This window comes from Scyliorhinus torazame, chromosome 14 (genome assembly GCF_047496885.1).
Source record: "Scyliorhinus torazame isolate Kashiwa2021f chromosome 14, sScyTor2.1, whole genome shotgun sequence".
NCBI classification, from domain to species: Eukaryota; Metazoa; Chordata; class Chondrichthyes; order Carcharhiniformes; family Scyliorhinidae; genus Scyliorhinus; species Scyliorhinus torazame.
Window position 1 is genome coordinate 163291707 of NC_092720.1, and position 24249 is coordinate 163315955.

Here is a 24249-nt window from a genome sequence, read left to right on the forward strand (position 1 = left end):
TGATGTTCTTGCACGCGTCCCGTAATTGGGTCACTGTTAAGGAGGTGGTGTACAGAAATTCTGTGTCGTCCGATGTGGCTGTGCGGTGGGTGGTGACTGGGTTCATTGGAGCCTGAACTATCTGCTCTGTGGGGGGTTGGGGCGCTTTTCTCTTTTGGGGCTTTCCCTGCGCACATGTTCCCTGAACAGATCTCTGCGCTGTCTCATTTAACTCTTCCCAATCAGGGCCGTCTTCCTCATCTAACTGGGATCCAAAGGTTTCCTGGAATCCTTTTTGAACTGAAAGCAGAGATTGCAGCTCTGCAATCTGCTTCCGGCACTTTGCGTGATCTGGTGAGCTTTGTCTTTGGTGGCAGCATGGAGTGCTCTTAACGCTGCGTTCACGTCACTACACTGTCTCTGCAATGCCTCTACCTGCTTCTCGGTTTCCTCTCGTACCAGGACTGCACGTTGCGTGTCCTGATAGGCCTTTTTGTACTGGGACTGGAAGCTGCTTAGGTGCGCCAGACAAGACTGGTGTGCCCACTTGGCATCATCCACCTCTCCGTCTTTTGCTGCCAACTTCCTCCTTAACTCTACGTTCTCTCTTTCTACCTCACTGACATCGACCTTGCTCATTCGATGTATGCCTTCTATCTCTTTCCGGAGCGTCCTAACGACCTCCTCTGTGCCTCGCAACTGTGCCAAACAGGACATGATTGTCATTGGCTTGCGAGCTTTTCCTAAGCTCTTCTTGTGAATCTTGCTCAGGTTCTCCCACCAAGTATGTCCTATACTCCCGGGACCTGTTTCCTCATTGTTACAGAATTCGCTCCAAAGGGGCCATCCTTTCCCTTTGAGGTACTTCCTGATTTCCTCTTCCCAAACGGGACACTGTCCCACTCTACTTCTGCTGGTCGCTACGACCACAAATTCTTCTGGGTTCATGAGGCGTTGCATTGCTTGCATTGCCATCTTTCCTATCTGAATGCTTTCTGTTAAAATTTGGAACAAGGGGTACTAAGGCGGTGCTGTAATTACGGCTTTCGCTATTTTCCGAAATACAAACACCCGACAGTTTTGTCGCAACAAAAAATCTATCAGTTTACCTGATTGCCCTGTTAGTTACACATGCATTTAACACACTTCCGAATTATGAGGATTGATCAGAACTGCTTGAACACTTGTGGTTTTCTGTTCCCAATTGGATCTCTAATTCAAATTTTTGGGTTCTCCCCGAGTGGTTAAGCCACTTCTAATTCGGGTCCCGTCAGATGTCGCCAGTAATATGTTGCTAACTTTTGGTTGGTTCAATTGGCTCTGTTTTATAACCTTTGATCTCGAGTCTCCAGGTATCTTTGATACCGCTGAGGTTCAAGTTCAAGTAATGATCAATAATTCAACACACCAATTAGTAAGATTCAAATCAATACACATTTATTATACACAGTAAATCGCTACTCATGCATAAATTCTACTTCTAAGCTATTTCTGTAACTAACAGGCTTATACTTAGCTTCAGACTGGCCCACCAGGTCAGGGGAACAAATGGCCTTTCATTCGGGTTCTGAGTCTGCGGGATTCGAAAGCTGGTATGGACTGGTAGCCAGGAGCGACTATCTCGTAGCGAGCGTTGACTTAAGACTTACTTTGTTGGAGCGGCAGCTGGACAGGTCACTCTCAAGGGTTGCTTCGCGTTGCTGAGTGACCCTGTCAAGAAGGACGATTTGAACTTGGGGGCTTAACCTTATAGTCCTCAGGGGCTTCCCGCCTTTCGGGGCGGACCCTGTACCTGGTTCCAAGTGATTGGATTTCGTTCCAATCGCTTGGTTCGATTTCTCCAATACTGGAGCGGTTCCCTGATCGATAGGCGGTCTTGAGGTGTCCGTTAACCTCTTTTGTGTTGGCTCCTGCTGGCGCCGAGGAGTCTGGCTTGGCCTTGTTTATCCCAAATGTTTTGATTGTTCCCAGGGATCGCTCATTAGTATGTAGATGGCTGCTACATTATTAGGCAGATGGCTGCTTGTATCAATGCTGTCTGGGCTTTTGCAGAGTTTAATACACAGTAAACTTGCACCTGCTAGTTTCTGCCTGTGTTGGCTGAATTTCCCTTCAGCCTTTGCTGTTCTCCATTTTACGCCGGGAGTTGGCCAACCCAGGTGGCTACACGGGGTACAGTGAAAAGTATTGTTCTGCGTACAGTTCAGACAGATCATTCCATACATGAATAGAAAATACACAGGGCAAACATAAAATATACAATGTAAATACATAGTCACAAGCATCGGGTGAAGCATACAGGAGTGTAGTGCTACTCAGTAGAGAGGATGTGTGAAGAGATCAGATCAGTCCATAAGAGGGTCGTTTAGAAATCTGGTAATAGCGGGGAAGAAGCTGTTTTTGAATCTGTTAGTCCGTGTTCTCAGATGTTTGTATCTCCTGCCCGATGGAAGTTGGAAGATTGAATAAGCCGGGTGGGAGGGGTCTTTAATTATGCTGCCTGCTTTCCCAAGGCAGCGGGAGGTGCAGACAGAGTCAATGCATGGGAGGCGGGTTTGTGTGATGGACTGGGTGGTGTTAATGACACTCTATAGTTTCTTACGGTATTGGGCTGAGCAGTTGCCATACCAGCCTGTGATGCAGCCAGATAGTAAGCTTTCTATGGTGCATCTGTAAAGGTTGGCAGGAGTCAATGTAGATATGCCGAATTTTCTTATTTTCCTGAGAAAGTGTCGGCACTGTTGTCCTTTCTTGGTCGTAACGTCAACATGGGTGGACCAGTAGATTGTTGGTGATGTGCATACCTAGGAATTTGAACCTGTCAACCATCTCCACCTCGGCCCCGTTGATGCAGATAGGGGTGTGTATGATACTTTACTTCCTGAAGTCAATGACCAGCTCTTTAGTTTTGCTGACATTGAGGAAGAGATTGTAGTTGTCACACCACTCCACTAGGTTCTCTATCTCCCTCCTGTATTCTGACTCATCGTTGTTCGAGATCCGATCCACTATGGCCGTGTCGTCAGCAAACTTGTCGATGGAGTTGGAGCCAAATTTTGCCATGCAGATTTAATCTTAAAACATTAACATATGTGTATATATCACACAAGCTTATGCGCATGTTTCCCCAGGATAGAAAAAGGGACAATATCTGAATATTAAATATGTATATATGTGTTCATATTTGAAACTTAAAATCCTTTGAGTTGAAAATGCAGAAAGGGGTGGCACAGTGGTTAGCATTGCTGCCTCATGGCATGGAAAGTCCTGGGTCACTGTCCATGTGCAGTTTGCACGTTCTCCCGATGTCTGTATGGTCTCACCCCACAGCCCAAAAAGATGTGCCAGGTAGGTGGATTGGCCATACTAAATTGCCCATTAATTGGGGGAAAAAAGAATTGCGTACTCTAAATTTATTTAAGAAAAAGAAAATGCAGAAAGATCACAATGTTTTTGTTTACTAATTTTGAGCTGTTGCAAATGTAGTTGCCTTGGAGATGGCTCAGACTTTGTCATAAGATATATCTTTATTGTATGCCCCCTGGGTGCAGGTTGAAAACTGTCCCTAACACTCGTGAAATGTGTCACAAGACAACACAGCAAAGTCTGGACCATGATTACTTTTTCATTGTCATTTCTTCCTTTAGGCAAAGCTGATCCATAATTCCCAGGAGCACTCGTTGACTGGAGGGTGCATTCCGTACATCAAGGAGCTGACGGAACAGGAGGAGTTCATGAGGAAGCTGTTTGGCCTCTCCAACCCCACGATAACCAATGGATCAGATATAAGACCAGAACAGATAGGAGCAGATGTAGGCATTTGGCTCATCAAGTCTGCTCCTCCATTGAATGAGATCATGACTAATCTGATGTGATTATCCTCAACTCCACTTTCTTGCCTCAACCCTTGGTTCCCTTCATGATTAAAACCATATCTCGGCCTTGAACATGGAGCAAGTGGAGTTGTGGGGATAGGGTGGGGAAGTGGGCCTAGGTGGGGTGCTCTTTCCGAGGGTGCAGACTTGATGGGCTGAATGGCCTCCTGCACTGGAGAGTGACAATGTTTTTAACACTCCAGCCTCTACAGTAAAGAATTCCAGTCTGACTATCCTCTGAGAGAAGAAACTCCTCCTCACCTGTCTCAAATGAGCGATCCCTTACTCTGAGATAATGCCCTCTGGTCCTAGACGCCCCTACAAGGGGAAACAATCCCTCATTACCCTGTCAAGCCCCTTGAGAATCCTATATGTCTCAATAAGGTCACCTCTCATTCTTCCAAACTCCAATTAGTACAGGCCCAATCTACTCAAACTCTCCTCATAAGAAAATCCCTCCAGATCTGCAATCATACCTTCTCTGCACTGCCTCAACTGCCAGTATATCTTTCCTTAAATAAGTGGACTAAAACTGTTCATAGTATTCCAGGTGTGGTGTAATTACTGCCTTGTATAGTTTTAGCATTTTTCTACTCCATTCATTTTATATTCCATCCATAGGCTAACATTGCATTTACCTTCCCCAATTACCTGCTGTTCTTGCATGCTAGCTTTTTGTGACTTACGCATAGGGACCCCAAATCCCTCTGTATTCAGTTTTCTGCAGTTTTTTGCCGTTTAAATAATATTCAGCTCCCTTATTCTTCCTACCAAAGTGCATAACTTCACATCTTCCTACATCATATTCCATCTGCCAAGACTCATTTAACCTGTCCACATCCCTTTGTGTCATCCCCACCTCTTGCCTTCTCATCTATTTTTGCGTAATCCACAAACTTGGCAATAATACATTCACTTAGGGCAGCACGGCGGCGCAGTGGTTAGCACTGGGACTACAGCGCTAAGGACCCGGGTTCAAATCCCGGCTCTGGGTCACTGTCCGTGTGGAGTTTGCACATTCTCCCCATGTCTGCTTGGGTTTCACCCCCACAACCCAAAAAGATGTGCGGGTTAGGTGCATTGGCAATGCTAAATTGCCCCTTAATTGTAAAAAAAAAATAATTGGGTACTCTAAATTTATATTAAAAAAAATAATACATTCACTTCCCTCAACCAAGTCATTAATATATATAAGAACTAGGAACAGGAGTAAGCCATCTGGCCCCTCGAGCCTGCTCCGCCATTCAATGAGATCATGGCTGATCTTTGTGCACTCAGCTCCACTCTCCGGCCCGTACACCATGTCCCCGAATCCCTTTCTTCTTTAGAAAGGTATCTATCTTTTTCTTAAAAACGTTTAAAGAAGGAGCCTCAACTGCTTCACTGGGCAAGGAATTCCAGAGATTCACAACCCTTTGGGTGAAGAAGTTCCTCCTAAACTCGGTCCTAAATCTACTTCCCCTTATTTTGAGGCTATGCCCCCTAGTTCTGCTTTCCCCGACCAGTGGAAACAACCTGCCCGCATCTATCCTATCTATTCCCTTCATAATTTTATGTTTCAATAAGATCCCCCCGCATCCTTCTAAACTCCAATGAGTACAGTCCCAGACTACTCAACCTCTTGTCATAATCTAATCCCCTCAACTCTGGGATCAACCTAGTGAATCTCCTCTGCACTCCCTCCAGTGCCAATATGTCCTTATTGTGAATAATTGTGGCTCCAGAACTGATTCAGGTGGCACTTCACTAGTTACAGCTGCCATCCTAAAAATGCCCCTCTTATCCCAACTCTTCTATCAGTTAGCCAGTGGGGATTAGCCAGTGAAGGTAATGTCAGCAGCTGAGGGTTTAAACCATCAGGAGGGGAGTTAATTTATGCAACAAAATATAATAATTGACTTTCTTCCTCTGACAGATGCACAGGTGTCCATGAACACTGTTGTAGACGGAGGCAAAGACTCCACAATAGGCCAGGCTGACAGGATACAACATCTTTATTCTCACACTAGATACAGCAATTACTCCTGTCCACTCCCCGTAGGGTCACCTTCCCCGACCTGCTCCCAGGTCAGGGTTTATATCTTGTGGGGAGTTCCTCCAATTGGGAGGAAGCTCCGCCCCCTAGTCACCTAGGAAACTCATACTCTGAGGTGTCGAAGGGGAATCCGATGCGATACAAGTTCTGTCCCCTTAGGGGGTCATAACACCACTCCCCATCCCAAGTCCAGTGAAATGTACATGTCCTCAGGTGGAGAGTCCTGTGGCTGCTTGGTTTGTGGGCGGAGGTCCAGGGGTGCTACAGCCGGCCTGGGAGGGGAGGTGTGTAGCGCAGTGATGACCACCGCTTCCGCGAGGATCGTCGTAGCTGGCACGACTCAGCTGGCAAGGCTGCCGCTACAATCGGTGCAGCATACCGTCACCGGCTAGTCCAATATCCATATCAGAATCTGTATGCGCTGTCACTGGCCAGATATGCGAGCGCCTCAGGTCGCCTGGCACCCTGACATTCAACAGGAGATGGAATGGGCAAGTAGAGTCCTGGTTCCTCTGGCTTCAGGGCTCAGTCTTGGGCGTACGCGATGGAGTCTGGATCCTGTGTGGAGCATCCGGGCCTCTTGCCGGTGGTTCCTGGTCGCGTCATCGAATGTGATCCAGGTAGCAATGTGTCTTGGTGCCCTGTACCTGGATCGCATAGGAGACTGGCCTGTCACAGCAAGGACTCCTCCAGGGATCCATGTGGCTCTGGTCCCAAAGATTCTCACGTAAACCACGTCACCTGTTGTGAAGGTGCGCACTTATGGGCGGTGGTGAGAGTACATCTCAGATTGGCCCTGCCACTGACAGAACCGTGCGCCGATGTCGGGGAGGATGAGACAGACATGTCCGGAGTCATCGTCCCATGAGCAACTTTGCCAGTGCGATGCCCATTGTGGCGTGAGGTGTTGTACAGTAACTAAAGAGAAATTGTGCCAACTGCATCTCCCAAGATCCCACGGTCATCTTCATGGCCTGCTTAAACAACTTGTCCGGCTAGTCCATTGGAGGCCATCCGCACGTGCCTGATGCCATTCATGACAAATAATAATCTTAATTTTTATTGGTGTCACAAGGCTTACATTAACACTGCAATGAAGTTACTGTGAAAAGCCCCTGGTTGTCAAATTCCAGCGCCTGTTCGGGAACACGGAGGGAGAATTCAGAATGCCCGAATTACCTAACAAGCACGTCTTTCAGGACTTCTGGGAGGAAACCGGAGCATCTGGAGGAAACCCACGAGAACATGCAGACTCTGCACAGACAGTAACCCAAGCTGGGAATGGAACCCGTGACCCTGGTGCTGTGAAGCAACAATAATTTAATTGGACTGTATTGGTTTATTGTCACGTGTACCGGGGTACAGTGGAAAAGTATTGTTCTGCGTACAGTTCAGACAGATCATTTACTACATGAAGTTTCACACACGAGTACGGCCTCAACCGGGACCTTGGATTCATGTCTCATTACATTCATCCCCCATCATCTGGCCTGGGCTTGCGAATCCTACCAACTGTTCTGTCTTGAGACAATTCACACCTCTTTAACCTGTGATTATCCGTCTCTCCAGTTGCTCCATCTGGATCTGTAAAGCCTTAATTACCTGCAAAGACTTGCATTCAAAGTCATCTTGCATCATTGACTTTGTCTCTATATATGTTTATGGAGCCGACCTCTTCATTCATCTGATGAAGGAGCTGTGCTCCGAAAGTTCATGATTCAAAACAAACCTGTTGGATGTTTAATAAGCTCGACCACACTATCCTCCTCCCGCAGTTCTTCTGTGTTGTCCAGTCAGTGGGACTGCTCTGACTTGTGCCACTTTTTCCTATTCAGCTGTATGCAGAGAATCTGCTGCAATGGTGAATCTTCCCACCGCCATCGCTCTGGTTCCTACCAAGGGTCAGTCTCTGCTTTTCAATTCGATTCAGCCGCTCGGGCTCGCGCTTCCTCACATTCCACTCCCGAACGCTGGGCGCCAACCACTGCTGCGCGCGGCAGAACTACAACTCCCATCAGGCACTGCGGATGAACTACAACCCCCATCAGACAGTGCGGGCTGGCTCGTTCTCTCTACCCTCTCCCTCCCCCAACCAATCCAGAATGTCTCTCAATGCACAGGTTCCCGGGCCGCATGCACATGCAGCATGGGTAGTGTAGTTCCGAAAGGGTGAGACCCTGTCTGGAAAGCTGCTGCGAAGAAGGTGTAGCCCCACCCCTTCTACGTGATTAGCTGCGGGAATGTTTGACATCTCACTTGTAGGCGGTGCTACTGTCCTCTCTCTCCACGATTGGGTGAGCGTGCCGTCAATCTGAGAACTGAGTTGTGTTGGATAGAGTCTGTTTATTTTTCTTCTGATTTACAGGCTGAGTTTTGTTGATGGGTCATCACTGAATATGAGAAGGTGAGGTGTAATTATCTGGGAGGGGCAGAGACACATTTATTCAGATGTCTTTTAATGTCTTTAAAGATTTCACCTGAAGGCCTCGGCCTTTCCCAGAAGCCTGGGCTTGGATTTGATAGTTTAGCCCAGTGCTGTGGTCTGAGTGAATGCAGTGGATCTAAAGTCCCAGGATAAACCAGAACCCTTCAATCAGCTACACTGAAGCCATATTTTCCTGAGCTTCCAGCACTTGCTACCCAGTGTGTTCTCTTCAAATAATTTGGGAAAACAAGAGATGAAATTTCAAAATCTCCATTGATATAACATTTATCTTGAGGATATTTTACATCATAGAATTTACAAGGCCATTCGGCCCATCGAGTCTTCACCGGGCCTTTTTTTTTAAAGAGCTCTGCACTTCCACCCTGTCATTCAACCTAACCTTTTGGACACTAAGGGGCAATTTAGCATTAGGCAATCCACCTAATCTGCACAACTGTGGGAGGAAACCGGAGCACCCAGAGGAAACCCACCCAGACATGGGGAGAAAGTGCAAACTCCACACAGTCACCCGAAGCCGGAATTGAACCCGGGACCCTGGAGCTGTGAGGCAGCAGTGCTAAATAGTGACACCGAGCCGCCCTGTATATTAGATACATATTCTAAGGGGAAAACTGATCTTCGCCTGTATGACTTAAACTCATTGTGAATTGATAACCTGTTTTACAATCACCCTAACTGTTCCTTCCATTGCCCTTCCGGTGCCTGGGAAGATGGGCCTGGATGGAGGAAAGAAAGTTGCTCTTGGTCACTATTCAGTGCCTCTGCTGGAACCAGAGGGTGTGTGACAAGTGAGGAAAAAGAAAGGACTTGAATGTTATTACCTACACAGTATAGCAGACTGACAGTCACTGTGAAACAGTCTAACTGAGGAGCCAGACCATTCAGGAAAGAAAGAGTGGGAGTTGAAGAAAATCATTTTTTTGTTTCCTGTTTTACAGACGATTACACCAGAGAATAGAGAGCGGATAGACACCGTAGATAGACCTGATAAACTGCATAACTGTGGGAAGACACCCAGTCCCTTCACAGCATTGCTCAACAAGAGAAGGTTGGGCAGTGAAACCATCAATCGGAAATCGGTCGGGTCAGGAGAGCTTTGACATATCATCAGATCTGAAACTGGTCAGTGGTGCGGAACCTTCCATCAGAACCAACCTCTCTGAAGGTTTGGCTGTGGGCGATCAGTAAGGGTGATGCTGGGAAGAAGTGAGAGTGGGGTCCAAGTGAATCATTCATTGAGCCTCATGAATCACTGACTCATTCTTACAATTGTTTGATGTGTGAGGAGGGAGCTACAGGCTTTTATGTTCTCCTTACCGGCAAGGTGCATCTATTGAAGAGCCACATGGAGGTGAAACTATTTCAGTGCAAGCTGTGTTGGAAATCATTCCCTCGGTCATCGACTCTCCGAGAACACCAGCGTATTCACACTGGTGAAAAGCCTTTCAAGTGTGAGATGTGCGACAAATCATTCTCGCAGTTGTCAAACCTCCACACACACCAACGCAGTCACACAGGGGAGAAACCATTCACATGCGAGGTGTGTGACAAGTCATTCTCTCAGTTAACGACCCTACATGTACACCATCGTAGTCACACAGGGGAGAAACCATTCACTTGTGAGGAGTGCAACAAATCATTCTCACGTGTATCAACCCTTCTTAGACACCAACGCATTCACACAGGTGAGAAACCATTCACATGCGAGATATGCAACATATCATTCTCACAGTCATCGACTCTCTGCGCACACCGGCGCATTCACACGGAGAAACCATTCATGTGCGAGGTGTGTGCTAAATCATTTCCAGAATTATCGTACCTTCACGTACACCAACGTGTGCACCTAGAAGAGAAGCCGTTCAAATGTGAGGTGTGTGACAAAGCTTTCACCCGGTCGTCAAACCTCTTGGCCCATCAGAGGACACACACAGGGGAGAAACCCTTCAGGTGTGAGGTTTGTGATAAAGCTTTTGTGAGGCCATCAAATCTCCGGAGACACCAACACATTCACACAGGAGAGAAGCTGTTTCTATGCAAGGTGTGAAACAAATATTTGGCAAAGTCATTGGCTCTCCTGCTGCATCGGAGGAGCTACAAGTGTAAGTTTGTGGTAAAACTTTCATAACTTCACATTCTGAGAAGCCAGAGGATCCATACAGGAGAGAAATACTTCAGGTGTTTGTGATCAGGCATTCACCAACGCCTTTGTTCTTCCGCAGCATCAGTGGATCCACACTGGGGAGAAACTGTTCAGGTGTGAGGTGTGTAACAAGGCTTTGACACAGTCAGTGTATATCCTGGTCCATCAAAACACAGGAGAGCCTTCTGTAACGAAGCTGGACCGCCTGGAACATCAATGAATCCACACAGGAGACAAACCCCTTCCAGTGTGATGTCAACCAGGATTGTTTCACCTGCTCTTGCCAAACACCGACATCTCCACGCAGATTTGGAGCTGGCTCACCTGCTTCCCATAGACCAAGTGTTGTCTTGTGTTGTTTATCCTCCAGTGCTCACACAGGGCAGCTGTCCAAAGCATGGTGTGTATCAGCAGTGTCTGTCTCCAACCTGTCCCACCATCAGTCCAATTGTTTCATGAAGACCAATTTAACCTTTGACCAGATCGCCAAACATCACCGAAATAAGACATAAATCTGTATGGAAGTTGATGTATAAACTCAGCATCCTTTCAGTGCAGTGTCAGGTACAAGACACTCACTGACTCTCACTCTGACCAAGAAGACAATCAGATACTCAGTAGTTAGAAAGGTTTCAGCTGACTTCCGGGTGCGGCGATGACCAGCTGAGTCGCACGTTTCGGCAGCTCCCGGTGGAACGGACGTTTGGGCTCTTAATAAGAGCCCCAATGGCAATTTTAACGGCTAAAAGTACTGTGCGGTGAACCAGAAGGGAATCCCCCCTGGATACGGATGAAAAAAGGAGAGGAAGGTGGCCGGATTGCGGTGGATCCTTTAAAGCAGCGGCAAGGAAGGCAAGCAAAAACCAAGATGGCGTCGGAAGGTGGCAGTTTAATATGGGGCCCTGAACAACACGAGTTTTTGAAACGCTGCGTGGAAGAACTTAAAAAGGAAATGAAGAAGGAGCTGCTGGCCCCGATATTACAGGCGATCGAAGGGCTAAAGGAGGAGCAAAAGACCCAGGAGCGGGAGCTTCGGTTCGTGAAGGCAAAGGCTGCCGAGAATGAGGACGACATACAGGGCCTGGTGGTGAAGACGGAGATGCACGAGGCACACCATAAACGATGTGTGGAAAGGCTGGAGGCGCTGGAGAACAACGCGAGGAGGAACAACCTAAGGATTCTTGGTCTTCCTGAAGGTGCGGAGGGAGCGGACGTCGGGGCATATGTGAGCACGATGCTGCACTCGTTAATGGGAGCGGAGGCCCCGGCGGGTCCGCTGGAGGTGGAGGGAGCATACCGAGTGATGGCGCGAGGACCGAGAGCAGGAGAAATTCCTAGAGCCATAGTGGTGAGATTCCTCCGTTTTAAGGATAGAGAGATGGTCCTTAGATGGGCAAAGAAAACTTGGAGCAGTAAGTGGGAGAACGCGGTGATCCGCGTATACCAAGACTGGAGTGCGGAGGTGGCGAGAAGGAGGGCGAGCTTTAATCGGGCCAAGGCGGTGCTTCACAAAAAGAAGATAAAATTCGGAATGCTGCAACCGGCAAGACTGTGGGTCATATATCAAGGGAGGCACCACTACTTTGAGACGGCGGATGAGGCGTGGACTTTTGTTGTGGAAGAAAAATTGGAATGAGCGGGTTATTAAAAAAAGAACGTTTGAAACAAAGTGGTGGGGCGAGTATGGGGGGCGAAGAGGGGGGTAAAAAGGGGGGAAAGAGGAGTTTTATGTTATTAATCCTGCGATGTGGTAACTTTTCTCTCTTCCACAGGAGGTGGTGGGGGGAGGAAAGGAGGTGGAGGAGATGGGGCGTTGGCCATTGGGGGCGGGGCCAAGGGGGAAGCGCGGGCTCGGTTCCCGCGCTATGATAATCATGGCGGGAATAGGGAAGCAGGAAGGAGGGGGCGTCGCACGGTGCGGGCCGAGGTCACGGGGGGAAGCCGAGGTCGGCCAGAGTTTGCTGACTTCTGGGAGCAACATGGGGGGTGTAACTACGCTAGTGGGGGGACCTAGCGGGGGGGGGGGGGGGGGGGTGGGAGGGGGGAATTATTGGGCTGATGCTGCTGGGGAGAGGGGGGAGCTGGTATGGGGTGGGATGGGCGGGGGGCACCGCCTGGGGGGGACATAGCTGCGTGGGAACCGGGTGCGGAGCTGGAAAAAGGGGATGGCTAATCGACAAGGGGGGGGGGGGTAAAAAGCCCCCCAACCCGGCTGATCACGTGGAACGTGAGAGGGCTCAACGGGCCGATAAAGAGGGCACGGGTACTCGCACACCTTAAGAAACTTAAGGCAGACGTGGTTATGTTACAGGAAACGCACTTGAAACTGATAGACCCGGTGAGACTACGCTAAGGTTGGGTGGGGCAGGTGTTCCATTCGGGACTAGATGCGAAAAACAGGGGGGTGGCTATATTAGTGGGGAAGCGGGTAATGTTTGAGGCAAAGACTATAGTGGCGGATAGCGGGGGCAGATACGTGATGGTGAGTGGCAAACTACAGGGGGAGACGGTGGTTTTGGTAAACGTATATGCCCCGAACTGGGATGATGCCAATTTTATGAGGCGTATGCTAGGACGCATCCCGGACCTAGAGGTGGGAAAGTTGGTAATGGGGGGAGATTTCAATACGGTGTTGGAACCAGGGCTGGACAGGTCGAGGTCCAGGACTGGAAGGAGGCCGGCAGCAGCCAAGGTGCTTAAATATTTTATGGAGCAGATGGGAGGAGTAGACCCGTGGAGATTTAGCAGACCTAGGAGTAAGGAGTTTTCGTTTTTCTCCTATGTCCACAAAGTCTATTGACTTTTTTGTTTTGGGAAGGGCGTTGATCCCGAAGGTGAGGGGAACGGAGTATACGGCTATAGCCATTTCGGATCACGCTCCACATTGGGTGGACTTGGAGATAGGGGAGGAAACAGAAGGGCGCCCACCCTGGAGAATGGACATGGGACTAATGGCAGATGAGGGGGTGTGTCTAAGGGTGAGGGGGTGCATTGAAAAGTACTTGGAACTCAATGATAATGGGGAGGTCCAGGTGGGAGTGGTCTGGGAGGCGCTGAAGGCAGTGGTTAGAGGGGAGCTGATATCAATAAGGGCACATAAAGGAAAGCAGGAGAGTAGGGAACGGGAGCGGTTGCTGCAAGAACTTCTGAGGGTGGACAGGCAATATGCGGAGGCACCGGAGGAGGGACTGTACAGGGAAAGGCAAAGGCTACACCTAGAATTTGACTTGCTGACAACAGGTACTGCAGAGGTACAGTGGAGGAAGGCACAGGGTGTACCGTACGAATATGGGGAGAAGGCGAGCAGGTTGCTGGCCCACCAATTGAGGAAAAGGGGAGCAGCGAGGGAAATAGGGGGAGTGAGGGATGAGGAAGGAGAGATGGAGCGGGGAGCGAATGGAGTGAATGGAGTGTTCAAGGCATTTTATAAAAAACTATACGAAGCTCAAGCCCCGGATGGGAGGGAGAGAATGATGGGCTTTCTGGACCGGCTGGAATTTCCCAAGGTGGAGGAGCAGGAAAGGGTGGGACTGGGAGCACAGATTGAAATAGAGGAAGTAGTGAAAGGAATTAGGAGCATGCAGGCGGGGAAGGCTCCGGGACCGGATGGATTCCCAGTTGAATTTTACAGGAAATATGTGGACTTGCTCGCCCCGCTACTGATGAGGACCTTTAATGAGGCAAAGGAAAGGGGACAGCTGCCCCCGACTATGTCTGAGGCAACGATATCGCTTCTAAAGAAGGAAAAGGACCCGCTGCAATGCGGGTCCTATAGACCTATTTCCCTCCTAAATGTAGACGCCAAGATTCTGGCCAAGGTAATGTCAATGAGGATAGAGGATTGTGTCCCGAGGGTGGTCCATGAGGACCAAACTGGGTTTGTGAAGGGGAGACAGCTGAATACGAATATACGGAGGCTGCTAGGGGTAATGATGATGCCCCCACCAGAGGGGGAAGCGGAGATAGTGGTGGCGATGGATGCCGAGAAAGCATTTGATAGAGTGGAGTGGGATTATTTGTGGGAGGTGCTGAGGAGATTTGGTTTTGGAGATGAATCTATTGGATGGGTGCAGCTGTTGTATAGGGCCCCAGTGGCGAGTGTGGTCACGAATGGAAGGGGATCTGCATACTTTCGGCTCCATAGAGGGACAAGGCAGGGATGCCCTCTGTCCCCATTATTGTTTGCACTGGCGATTGAGCCCCTGGCAATAGCACTGAGGGGTTCCAAGAAGTGAAGGGGAGTACTTAGAGGAGGAGAAGAACACCGGGTATCTCTGTATGCGGATGATTTGTTGTTATATGTAGCGGACCCGGCGGAGGGGATGCCAGAGATAATGCGGACACTTCGGGAGTTTGGAGAATTCTCAGGATATAAACTGAACATGGGGAAAAGTGAGTTGTTTGTGGTGCATCCAGGGGAGCAGAGCAGAGAAATAGAGGACTTTCCGCTGAGGAAGGTAACAAGGAACTTTCGTTACTTGGGGATCCAGATAGCCAAGAATTGGGGTACATTGCATAGGTTAAATTTAACGCGATTGGTGGAACAAATGGAGGAGGACTTCAAGAGATGGGACATGGTATCCCTGTCACTGGCAGGGAGGGTGCAGGCGGTTAAAATGGTAGTCCTCCCGAGATTTCTCTTTGTGTTTCAGTGCCTCCCGGTGGTGATCACGAAGGCTTTTTTCAAAAGGATCGAAAAGAGTATCATGAGTTTTGTGTGGGCCAGGAAGACCCCGAGAGTGAGGAAGGGATTCTTACAGCGTAGTAGGGATAGGGGGGCTGGCACTACCGAGCCTAAGTGAGTACTACTGGGCCGCCAATATCTCAATGGTGAGTAAGTGGATGGGAGAAGAGGAAGGAGCGGCGTGGAAGAGATTGGAGAGGGCGTCCTGTAGGGGGACTAGCCTACAAGCTATGGTGACGGCCCCATTGCCGTTCTCACCGAAGAAATACACCACAAGCCCGGTGGTGGTGGCGACTTTGAAAATTTGGGGACAGTGGAGACGGCATAGGGGAAAGACGGGAGCCTTGGTGGGGTCCCCGATAAGAAATAACCATAGGTTTGCCCCGGGGAGAATGGATGGGGGATTTGGAATATGGCAAAGAGCAGGAGTAACGCAACTGAAAGATCTGTTTATGGATGGGAAGTTCGCAAGTCTGGGAGCGCTGACCGAGAAATATGGGTTGCCCCAAGGGAATGCATTCCGGTATATGCAACTGAGGGCTTTTGCGAGGCAACAGGTGAGGGAATTCCCGCAGCTCCCGACGCATGAGGTGCAGGACAGAGTGATCTCAAAGACATGGGTGGGGGACGGTAAGGTGTCAGATATATATAGGGAAATGAGGGACGAGGGGGAGATTATGGTAGATGAGCTGAAAGGGAAATGGGAAGAAGAGCTGGGGGTGGAGATCGAGGAGGGGCTGTGGGCGGATGCCCTAAGTAGGGTAAACTCATCGTCCTCGTGTGCCAGGCTAAGCCTGATTCAATTTAAGGTGTTACACAGGGCGCATATGACTGGAGCACGGCTCAGTAAATTTTTGGGGGTAGAGGATAGGTGTGCGAGATGCTCGAGAAGCCCAGCGAATCACACCCACACGTTCTGGTCATGTCCGGCACTACAGGGGTTCTGGGTGGGGGTGACAAAGGTGCTTTCGAAAGTAGTGGGGGTCCAAGTCGAACCAAGCTGGGGGTTGGCTATATTTGGGGTTGCACAAGAGCCGGGAGTACAGGAAGCGAGAGATGCCGATGTTTTGGCCTTTGCGTCCCTAGTAGCCCGGCGCAGGATATTGTTAATGTGGAAGGAAGCCAAGCCCCCGGGGGTGGAGACCTGGATAAATGACATGGCAGGGTTTATAAAGCTGGAACGGATTAAGTTCGTCCTAAGGGGATCGGCTCAAGGGTTCACCGGGCGGTGGCAACCGTTCGTCGAATACCTCACAGAAAGATAGAAGGAATGGAAAAGAAGAAGGTTGCAGCAGCAGCCCATGGGGGGTGGGGGGGGGGGGGGGGGGAGGAACCAGAAGGACTCTCAGGGTTGTTAATATATATGTATAATGTGTATAGGTCATTGCTATAAATAATTGTATATTGGACTGTTAAATCATATTTTTGGAGAGTGTTTATCTGAGACAAGGCAGTTGCCATTTAGTTTTAGTTTTCGTTATATATTATTTATTCTTTGTTTATAAAACAGGTCATTGTTATTTATACTGTTATATTATTGTGTAAAGGATACACAATGTACTGTGATGGTTGACCAAAAATTTTCAATAAAATATTTTTAAAAAAAAGAAAGGTTTCAGCTTCTGATCTACCAGCACAAGCACCCGAGGGAGGAGCCATTCCTGGGGTAGTAATGGAGGGACTTAATTAGCCTCAGCATCTCTGATCTATGGAGGGGGTGAATCAGCCAGGAATCCTGTTCCTCATCAGCGAGTCCAACTCGGAAGTCTGGCGAAGAGCAGAATTTGTCTTGGCTGTGACAGTCTCCATTGTCTCTCAACATTCACTGTCTGGATCAACACCCTAATGGTCCCTCGAACAGAGCACGAGAGGACAATCAATGTCCACATCTGTACTCCAGGTCAGTACCTTGAGGATTGAAGGGAATGTGAGGACAAAGCTTGGATTCATAGAGCACTTTAATATAGTCAAACAACCAAAGTATTTCATGGAGACGTAACCAGTTTAAATATATTGGATTATAAACATTTGGCAATTTAATGGTTAAAAGCCGGGGTTAGGGCGTGTTTGACTGCAGCAGTCATGCTTTCTTTTTCAAAAATATTTTATTGAGGCATTTATAATTTTAACATTTTAAACAGAGCGATCCAACACACGCAAGAACCCCGCAATAACACACCCAACTCCCCCATCCCTGAACCTTAACGACCCAAACATTAGATTCCCTGCCCTTATCCTTCCCTTCCATGCCTCCCCTTATTCCCCCCCTCCCTCCCACTGATGGTCAATTTTCCTTGAAGAAGTCAATGAACGGCTGACACCTCCGAGTGAACCCCTGTAACGAACCCCTTAAGGCAAACTTAATTTTCTCCAGCTTAAGAAACCCTGCCATGTCGCTGACCCACATCCCTGACTTTGGAGGCTCCGAGTCCCTCCATCCCAGCAAAATCCTTCTCCGGGCCACCAGGGAGGCAAAGGCCAAAACGTCGGCCTCTCCCCCCCCCCCCACCCCCTCCACCCCCACCCCGGGATCTTGGATCTTCCGACACTCCAAATATTGCCATCTCTGGACTTGGAGTCACCGTCCCTTCCAAGAGCTCTGACATAACATCTGAAAATCCCTGCCAGAATCCCCTCAGCCTCGGACACCCCCAGAACATATGTACATGATTCGCAGGAATCCCCCCCCCCACCAACCATACCTGTCCTCCATCTCCTGAGAAACCTACTCGTCCGAGCCACAGTCTTATGAGCTATGGACTATCTTGAACTGGATCAGGCTAAGCCTGGCATACGACAAGGATGAATTGACTCTCCTGAGGGCCTTCTCCAACAACCCGACTTCCAACTCCCCTCCCAGCTCTTCCTCCCACTTCCTCTTCATCTCCCCAATTGGGACCCCTTCCCACTCAGTTCTTTGTATATTTCCGAGACCCTCCCCTCCCCAACCCATTTTAGACAATACCTTATCCTGTAGCCCCCTTAGTGGGAGGCGAGGAAAGCTCGGGACCTGCAGCAGTCATGCTTTTAAAATAATCTTGTTTTTCAAGATCAGAAAGCTTTTAGGAGTCAGAGGTGAAATTGACCAGAGTAAAAAGCCTGGGCTAATGGTTTCCTGGTTTATCCCTTCCTCCATTCTTGAATAATGATACCATGTTGGCTATCCTCCAGTCCTCCCACACCTCTTCTCTGGTCACAGAGGAATTGAAAATTATTTGCCAGTGCCCATTATTTCCTCCTGGGATACATTTCCTCCGGTTGTGGAGATTTGTCTACTTTTAAGCATGCCAGACCACTCAGACCTCCTCTCACCTATGTTAATCTCGTTAATTTTGTTGTTTAAAGGGTAATTGTAATCTATTTTTGGATGTGATGTTAAAGAGTTTAATATTGTGCTAATTCTAAAGTTTTGTTTTAAAATACCAAATCTCTATTTCTTCGTGAAATCACTTCAGGAGGAAAGTATTCTTTCCGCACAGTCTTACAATATAAACTAAAATATTGGGATTTCAGTCCAGTATCCTAGCCACTGTTGGGGTCTGGTCTGGGATCGTAATATCGGAAAAAAATTAACACCGAGACAGAGAAGGGAATATGGAGAGGGGATGTCACTGTGTCTCTGGGACGATTCCCTCAACCACAGGAAAGGATTCAGGAGAACATGTGTCCTGATCTGGACAGGAGGAAAACATTTCAATCTCCCTTGTGGATATATTTTTGGGGGTCAGTATTGAGCTGTTGAAATGCTGCCTTTTGAGTTGTGACCTTGGGTTGTTCTACCAGACAATGAAGGCCGATCATTTTGTGTTCCAGAAGTCACATATTTCAGCATCATGTTTGTCAATCCAACTGTTGGAGGAGATATGCTCATCCCTGGACGAGACAAGAAAAAAATGGGAAAAGGAACTAGGGGGAGAACGTTGGATCGAAGCGCTGAACAGGGAAAGATTCACCTCCACGTGCGCAGGTCTGAGCCTAATGCAGCAAAAGGTAGTACGCAGAACCCACCTAACTAGAACTCTAATGAGTGGGTTCTCCCCGGAGGTGGAGGGCATATGCGAGCAGTGTTAGGGAGGTCCAGCAACCACACTCACATGTTATGGTCCTGCCCCAGACTTGTTGGGTACTGGACATCCTTTGAGGCCATGCCCATGGTTGTGAGGGTAGAGCCGTGCCCCAAAATGGCGGTCTTTGCGATATCAGATCAGCCAGAGATCTTCATAGGGAGTGGGGTGCCGACACTCTTACCTTTGCCTCCCTTATCATCTGACGGAGAATCCTGCTTGACTGACGATCGGCAGCAGCACGCAAGGCTGTAAACCAGCTGTCCGACCTGGTGGAACTTCTCAGGCTTGAGAAAATAAAATTCACCATCCCTGGATCGGAAAAAAGCCTCCACAGGACGTGAAAGCTGTTCACCAACTTGTTTCAAGATCTGTTCGTAGCCAGCAACCAATAAAGTACAGGGGGGAGATACGGGACTAGCCACGGAATAGAGGAAAAGAAAGACGAGAGTCGGAGGGAGTCTTAGGGTGGGAGGAGGGGGGGGAAGAAGTGAGGAGGTAGGGCGAACACACACAAGTGGAACGCAATGGAGAAGCAGGAGGGATAAATGCCTCAGAAGGCTGGCTTGTAGGCAAGCTAAGACCCAAACCAAACTGTACATAAGTGAGTGTAGAAACGTGTCTTGGCCATGTTGGAGAACGTCAAAATTGTAAGAAAAGTATGCCTGTTGGCAGAGGGTAGGGGTTGGGGGGGTGGCGGTCACGGCCACAGTAGTTGTTAGGGTCCTCTTCAGTTGTGCATATATGTGTTGGTTTCGCATTGTTTTGGAAATTATTGGATACCAAATATGAAAACTCAATAAAAGTATATATTTTTAAAATGTTTGTCGAGCCACTCCTGGTGATGATGATGCTCAAACCCAATTTTCACGGTAACTTCATTGGTGTCAATGTAAGCCTACTTGTGATGCTAATAAAGATTGTTATTATTATGGTCTGGGTACAGCTGACTTTATTTTGATCCCACTGTTCAGCAATCGATTTGGAAATGTGAAGATTTCCCAGATTGGCTGTGAGCTGCTCCTGGAATTCCTCTCTTCAGTCAGGGTGTGTTAGGGCTGAGACATTGATCTTCTTCCTCTTGAACTTTTTGGTCGTTATGCTTTGGTGCTGGGTGGATGTTCATCACCGATCGAATAAGTCGATGATCTGTCAGGCAGGCATCAGACCCCACATGGATTGAGTGATACAGACTTCACTTAGAACTTTAACTTGGCTTTAGACCTTCCGAGAAACCTCCGACATGGTCTTTGTTGGCAGTGAATCCAAGAAAAATGTTGTGAACAACACCTGGAACTCTTCATTACTTTCATCGATGTGACCAAAGCACTTGACTCAATAAATCCCGTGGTTCTGTGGATTGTGCTTCAACGATCTGGATGCCCAGGGATCTTCAACCCAATCCTGCAGTTGCTTCATGATAGAACATAGAACAATACAGCGCAGTACAGGCCCTTCGGCCCACGATGTTGCACCGAAACAAAAGCCATCTAACCTACACTATGCCATTATCATCCATATGTTTATCCAATAAACTTTTAAATGCCCTCAATGTTGGCGAGTTCACTACTGTAGCAGGTAGGGCATTCCACGGCCTCACTACTCTTTGCGTAAAGAACCTACCTCTGACCTCTGTCCTATATCTATTACCCCTCAGTTTAAAGTTATGTCCCCTCGTGCCAGCCATATCCATCCGCGGGAGAAGGCTCTCACTGTCCACCCTATCCAACCCCCTGATCATTTTGTATGCCTCTATTAAGTCTCCTCTTAACCTTCTTCTCTCCAACGAAAACAACCTCAAGTCCATCAGCCTTTCCTCATAAGATTTTCCCTCCATACCAGGCAACATCCTGGTAAATCTCCTCTGCACCCGCTCCAAAGCCTCCACGTCCTTCCTATAATGCGGTGACCAGAACTGTACGCAATACTCCAAATGCGGCCGTACCAGAGTTCTGTACAGCTGCAACATGACCTCCCGACTCCGGAACTCAATCCCTCTACCAATAAAGGCCAACACTCCATAGGCCTTCTTCACAACCCTATCAACCTGGGTGGCAACTTTCAGGGATCTATGTACATGGACACCGAGATCCCTCTGCTCATCCACACTTTCAAGAACTTTACCATTAGCCAAATATTCCGCATTCCTGTTATTCCTTCCAAAGTGAATCACCTCACACTTCTCTACATTAAACTCCATTTGCCACCTCTCAGCCCAGCTCTGCAGCTTATCTATATCCCTCTGTAACCTGCTACATCCTTCCACACTATCGACAACACCACCGACTTTAGTATCGTCTGCAAATTTACTCACCCACCCTTCTGCGCCTTCCTCTAGGTCATTGATAAAAATGACAAACAGCAACGGCCCCAGAACAGATCCTTGTGGTACTCCACTTGTGACTGTACTCCATTCTGAACATTTCCCATCAACCACCACCCTCTGTCTTCTTTCAGCTAGCCAATTTCTGATCCACATCTCTAAATCACCCTCAATCCCCAGCCTCCGTATTTTTTGCAATAGCCTACCGTGGGGAACCTTATCAAACGCTTTGCTGAAATCCATATACACCACATCAACTGCTCTACCCTCGTCTACCTGTTCAGTCACCTTCTCAAAGAACTCAATAAGGTTTGTGAGGCATGACCTACCCTTCACAAAGCCATGCTGACTATCCCTGATCATATTATTCCTATCTAGATGATTATAAATCTTGTCTCTTATAATCCCCTCCAAGACTTTACCCACTACAGACGTGAGGCTCACCGGTCTATAGTTGCCGGGGTTGTCTCTGCTCCCCTTTTTGAACAAAGGGACCACATTTGCTGTTCTCCAGTCCTCTGGCACTATTCCTGTAGCCAATGATGACATAAAAATCAAAGCCAAAGGTCCAGCAATCTCTTCCCTGGCCTCCCAGAGAATCCTAGGATAAATCCCATCAGGTCCCGGGGACTTATCTATTTTCAGCCTGTCCAGAATTGCCAACACCTCTTCCCTACGTACCTCAATGCCATCTATTCTATTAGCCTGGGGCTCAGCATTCTCCTCCACAACATTATCTTTTTCGCTCAGCATTCTCCTCCACAACATTATCTGATGATATAACTGTAACTGTCTCCAGTGGGAGATTTGAAGCAGAATCTTTCAAAATTCAGACTGGTGTCAAGCAAGGCTGGGTGTTAGCCCCCATTCTAAAATTTAGTTGACAGTGCCTATTCACCTCATTCCCTCTGTGTCAGTATTAAATATCATCCTAATGGGAAAGTTATTAACGTTGGTCACTTCCTTATCAAAACTAAACTGACCACCATGGATACACATGATCTACAGTTTGCAGATGACTGCAGTGTGATTGTCTACTCTGCCATAGGGTTGCAAACCTCCCTCGATTTCTTCAGCTTTCCATATGTTTGTATGATGGATACGAGCTCCATCCTGTGTCAAAGCTGTGTCATTTCTGACCCTTGGAATTGGGAGCCAGACAAAAGTGCACGGATCTGTCTGTAGTATTCTGAGAGAGTTTCCCCAGATGTGAGTGCCTGTGTGTGTTATGAGTGGATATGGGGTAGAATCGTACCCTGCTTTAGTTGGTAATGTGAATTATAGACAGATCGTCTTCAGGTGACGAGTATTTGACTAATACCATGGGTAATGTTTGTACTCTCTTGTCTGGGAGGATTATGTTGTACCTGTAAAACCTCAGGTACTTTCGACTTATTCAAATGTTTTACCTAGAGTGTCTTTATTTACTAGGAAACAAACCACAAACACGAAGTTCAAAATGCAACAATATTTATTAACACAAAATTATGTTCCCACAAAATACTAGGAGTACCCAAGATCAGTGTATACTACCCGTAAAGATGGCTTGGTAGACTATGGATCTGATTGCTGGAATTCCTCTGGCACATCTTCACAAAGGTGGTTCTCGCTGGTGGTCTCTTCCTCCCTTCCTGCAGGTCTGGTCAAGGTTTGGTTTGGTACGGTCTTCACTTCTCCAATCTGGTCAAGGTCATCTCGCACACCGAGTCTTTGTTCCTGAGGGGTCCAGAGTGCCTGTTTTTATCCTCTTTCCTTCATGCCCTTTTGCCGTTTCCTCTTGCTTTCTGCCAATGATGCCTCAGGAGGGTGTCTCAGCAGCCAATAGTCTGGTTGATGAACCTTTGACAGGCCACCTGAGCCTGCCCCAGGTGTCCCATCTCTGGTGGTGTGGGCTGCACATAACACGTTCCCATATAAGGTAACAGTAGAAACTCTGAGTGACAGAAAGTCTGGCTAGATCTGAGCTCCTAACAATAGATCGGTGTCTAGAAATAGGGTGCAATGATCTCCTGATGGGTGATTGACGGGGGAGGCCAGACATATTCTGTGTTGGTTTAATGTTTGACTTTGGTCAAGACTGAATTCCAACAGCCTGCCTGAGGTTTTACTGCAATATGATTTTAAGATGCCCAATTCTTTAATTTAGAACATTCAATTTAATCGGGTGAATTCTTTAATTTAAAATATCCAATTTTAATTGGGTCTAAATCTAGGCCTTGCTCGGTTACCACAACTACTATTCTGAGTATGGTGAGGGAGTGGGGATGAGTCTCTACAGTCCCGAGTTCCTTTAGCCCATCAAACTTTGATGTAATAATGATGTGATATGTTCACCTTACACTCTTTGTGGGAAGGAGGCAAATGAATAAAGTTTACTAACAATGATTTATTAGAGCAATCAATAATTATAGTCTATTAAAGGGGTCTTAGGGACTTTTGGAACTTATAGATGGTGCAGTATAATATATTAGAACAGTACACGATAATTCCACATAGATATCAAACATCAATATGCTGATGTGGCTAAAGGACACAAACGATGCTAACTGAATGCTTATGTAGCATGACTCCCAATAAGTCAGGATAAGGTTCAACATGTTTCCTAGTTTAACTTATAGACCAGACACATCTAACAGTTCTAACAACAAGATTGGGGAAAGAGCCATAGACAGCTAAAGGTGGATAATACTCACTCTGCCT

The 24249-nt window shown here is 47.8% G+C and overlaps 1 protein-coding gene across 1 annotated transcript in view; it reads left to right on the forward strand.

The window, feature by feature from the left end:
• The window catches only part of LOC140389218 (uncharacterized), a 53329-nt gene extending 42947 nt beyond the window's left edge, over positions 1–10382 (forward strand). The window contains exon 3 of the mRNA XM_072473404.1: positions 9751–10382. Coding sequence (XP_072329505.1) covers positions 9751–10382 — 632 coding nt within the window. The remainder of the gene's footprint in view (positions 1–9750) is intronic.
• The last annotated feature ends 13867 nt before the right edge of the window (positions 10383–24249 follow it).